The sequence below is a fragment of the Aplysia californica genome, unplaced genomic scaffold (assembly GCF_000002075.1).
Source record: "Aplysia californica isolate F4 #8 unplaced genomic scaffold, AplCal3.0 scaffold00713, whole genome shotgun sequence".
In the NCBI taxonomy this organism is placed as follows: Eukaryota; Metazoa; Mollusca; class Gastropoda; order Aplysiida; family Aplysiidae; genus Aplysia; species Aplysia californica.
In genome coordinates, this window is record NW_004797983.1 from 76,515 (window position 1) to 79,564 (window position 3,050).

At 45.0% G+C, this 3,050-nt stretch overlaps 1 protein-coding gene across 1 annotated transcript in view; it reads right to left on the reverse strand.

The window, feature by feature from the left end:
- LOC101864556 (acetylcholine-binding protein) overlaps nucleotides 1–340 on the reverse strand; it is a 5,399-nt gene extending 5,059 nt beyond the window's left edge. The window contains exon 1 of the mRNA XM_005108727.3: nucleotides 265–340. Within this exon, the coding sequence (XP_005108784.1) occupies nucleotides 265–310 (46 nt within the window). The 5' untranslated portion in view covers nucleotides 311–340. The remainder of the gene's footprint in view (nucleotides 1–264) is intronic.
- Between the last annotated feature and the right edge of the window lie 2,710 nt (nucleotides 341–3,050).

Sequence of the window (3,050 nt, forward strand, 5' to 3'; positions counted from 1 at the left end):
CCCCAATCCTAAAAAACCCAACAACCACCCCCCCACAAAAAAACCTACCACAACTAGCAAAACCGATCACAAGTCGATGGCAAGTTTCTACATATAGCATAATCAGAACACCCTGGCCTCAGAAATCAACGACCTTAAAATAAAAACAAATAATTTTTTTAAATTACAAAATCTAGCAAAACCGATCACAAATTGATGTAAAGTTTCAATAATTCCCAGTATAAATAGTGCAGTGAGAAGACAAACAGATGACTTGTACCGTACCTGCAAAGGTGAGGGCGACGCACAGAAAATGGAAGCGGGCTGCCATGACTGCTGTGTGGATGTCTGTCTGTCTCCGTGAGTGGGATGGTGCAGGCTTCCGGCCCTCCCTTATATACATACCGGTTTTTTTCTTTCCACCCGTGTGTTTGTGTAAGAGTTTTTGTGTTTTGACTTTCATTTGGTTATCTGCGCTGTCCGTTCTTTTGTTTTGGCCTGCCCCACAATGTCAACGTCACATTGACACACATCAGTGGAGATACCACAGCGGTCAGGTTACCCGGGGCGACGATAACTTTGTATCACGGAGGTATAGCTCAAGTAAAACATTTTTTGTCATAAACAAGGCGAGAGGCAGAGGGTCTTTGGAGTCTTTCTTTCTTTATCTTTATCGCAATCTCTAGTTGACCCAATTCTCTAACGGCACGTATTTTGCCCGCCGATCTTCTTATTAGCTTGCGTACTAGATTCTCGATGTTAGAACTTATTTAACTGAACTCACCCGCCGGCCTCGTGTTTTGTAACGACAGCTCTGTAGACAAAACTCACTCGCTGGTCTGCATGTGTTGACCTTCAGGGTAAAAAAAAGTTGACCTCATTAGGAGAAGATAGTGAGTCCGTGCGTGCTCACAGCGAGGGTCCTGGAAACGTAGTTGATGACAGACTTAGGCAGCTTTCACAAAATTATAAGTTGTGGTCAAAAGAGTTCTCTAGCCTGGCTCTAAGGAGGGGGGGGGAGGGTTGTTTAAGTTATTTGTCGTTTGTTTTTGGTTAGTTTTTTTGGCAAGTGTTTTGCGAGGCTAGCAATTGCATAAGGTCATATTATAACACTTACTAAGTTAAGCACTTTCAATATGGTAGAAATTCATTTTTACAATTTTGCCCAGGTGGCAGCCGAAGCCTATTCTTATTGATTTTAGAACCACCAAAGGATCTTTAACGTGTGCAACTTACACACGGGACTCCGAGATTTTTCGCCCTTATCCGAGAAGGCTAGGTGTTAGATCTTAAAGACAGCAGTAAGAAGAAGCCAAGAAAGAGCAGCAGAAAGGCTGCAGAAAGTGTCAGGAGCCTAGAGGCAGGGGAGGGAGGGGGCAGAAAATGGAAACCAAAGCAGACGACAGAACATGGTTAGAGTCCAGAAAAGAAAGTGAAAGAAGAACATTTGAAAGAAGAAAATTGTCCGTCCCTGTCAGGTTAACCACCTGGGATCTTTTGAAAGAAAGGCGAACACTGTACCTCAACACCTCGGGAGCCCAGGGGGGGGGGGTGTGGATGTTGTTTTAGTTTTAGTAAAATTTTACGCACTTGCAACAAAATAAGGTCATATAAGTGACGAAGATTAGAGGTGTTACAAGACAGTAACAAACACAAAAAGGAGGAGAGAGAAGGACGATAGATGTTTAATGGGAAAGAAGAAGCAAACCCCATCAGAGCACCCGCCAACCGCCCACAAGGATGTCGTTGGATATAAATAACTGAATGTGTTGAATAGCGTAAACTCCAGCAGCAATGACCAAGTTGAAAACCATCTGGAACGACAGAGATATCACCATTAGATCAAAGATCAGACTGATGCGTTCTCTGAATCCTTGACCTTGAATGCAGAACTTGAAAGAAGGATCAAAGCTGTGGAGATGAGATGCTTCCGAAAAATCCTTGGTACAGTATCATACAAAGAAAACAACACAAATGATGAAGTCAAACAACGGATCAAAAATGAAATTGGACCGTACGCTGACCTTCTTACTCTGGTCAGGAATCGCAAACTGCAATGGTATGGACACATCACCCATTACTTCGGCCTTGCCAAGATGATCTTGCAAGGCAGCGTCCAGGGAAAAAGGAGCAGAGGCAGACCGAAGAAGAGTTGGGAGGACAACATCAAGGAATGGACAGGCCTGGAACTCAGAGACACGCTCAGGAAAGCTGAAGACCGGAAGGAGTGGAGGAAGCTGGTGGCCAAATCTTCCAAAGCCCCGCCGGACATCCAGTCTACGGAAACCCCTTACAGCAAACTGTATAGCCTCCTTGAGTCTACGGGATTGGTGAAGGTGAAGGTGAAGTGTTGGTGAAGGTGAAGTGTTGGTGAAGGTGAAGGTGAAGGTGAAGGTGAAGTGTTGGTGACGGTGAAGGTGAAGGTGAAGTGTTGGTGAAGGTGAAATGTTGGTGAAGGTGAAGGTGAAGGTGAAGTGTTGGTGAAGGTGAAGGTGAAGGTGAAGGTGAAGGTGAAGGTGAAGGTGAAGTGTTGGTGAAGGCGAAGGGGAAGATGAAGGTGAAGTGTTGGTGAAGGTGAAGTGTTGGTGAAGGTGAAGTGTTGGTGAAGTGTTGGTGAAGGTGAAGGTGAAGGTGAAGTGTTGGTGAAGTGTTGGTGAAGGTGAAATGTTGGTGAAGGTGAAGTGTTGGTGAAGGTGAAGTGTTGGTGAAGGTGAAGGTGAAGGTGAAGGTGAAGTGTTGGTGACGGTGAAGGTGAAGGTGAAGTGTTGGTGAAGGTGAAATGTTGGTGAAGGTGAAGGTGAAGGTGAAGTGTTGGTGAAGGTGAAGGTGAAGGTGAAGTGTTAGTGAAGGTGAAGTGTTGGTGAAGGTGAAGGTTAAGTGTTGGTGAAGGTGAAGTGTTGCTGAAGGTGAAGTGTTGGTGAAGTGTTGGTAAAAGTGAAGGTGAAGTGTTGGTGAAGTGTTGGTGAAGGTGAAGTGTTGGTGAAGGTGAAGTGTTGGTGAAGGTAAAGGTGAAGTGTTGGTGAAGGTGAAGTGTTTGGTGACGGTGAAGTGTTGGTGAAGGTGAAGGTGAA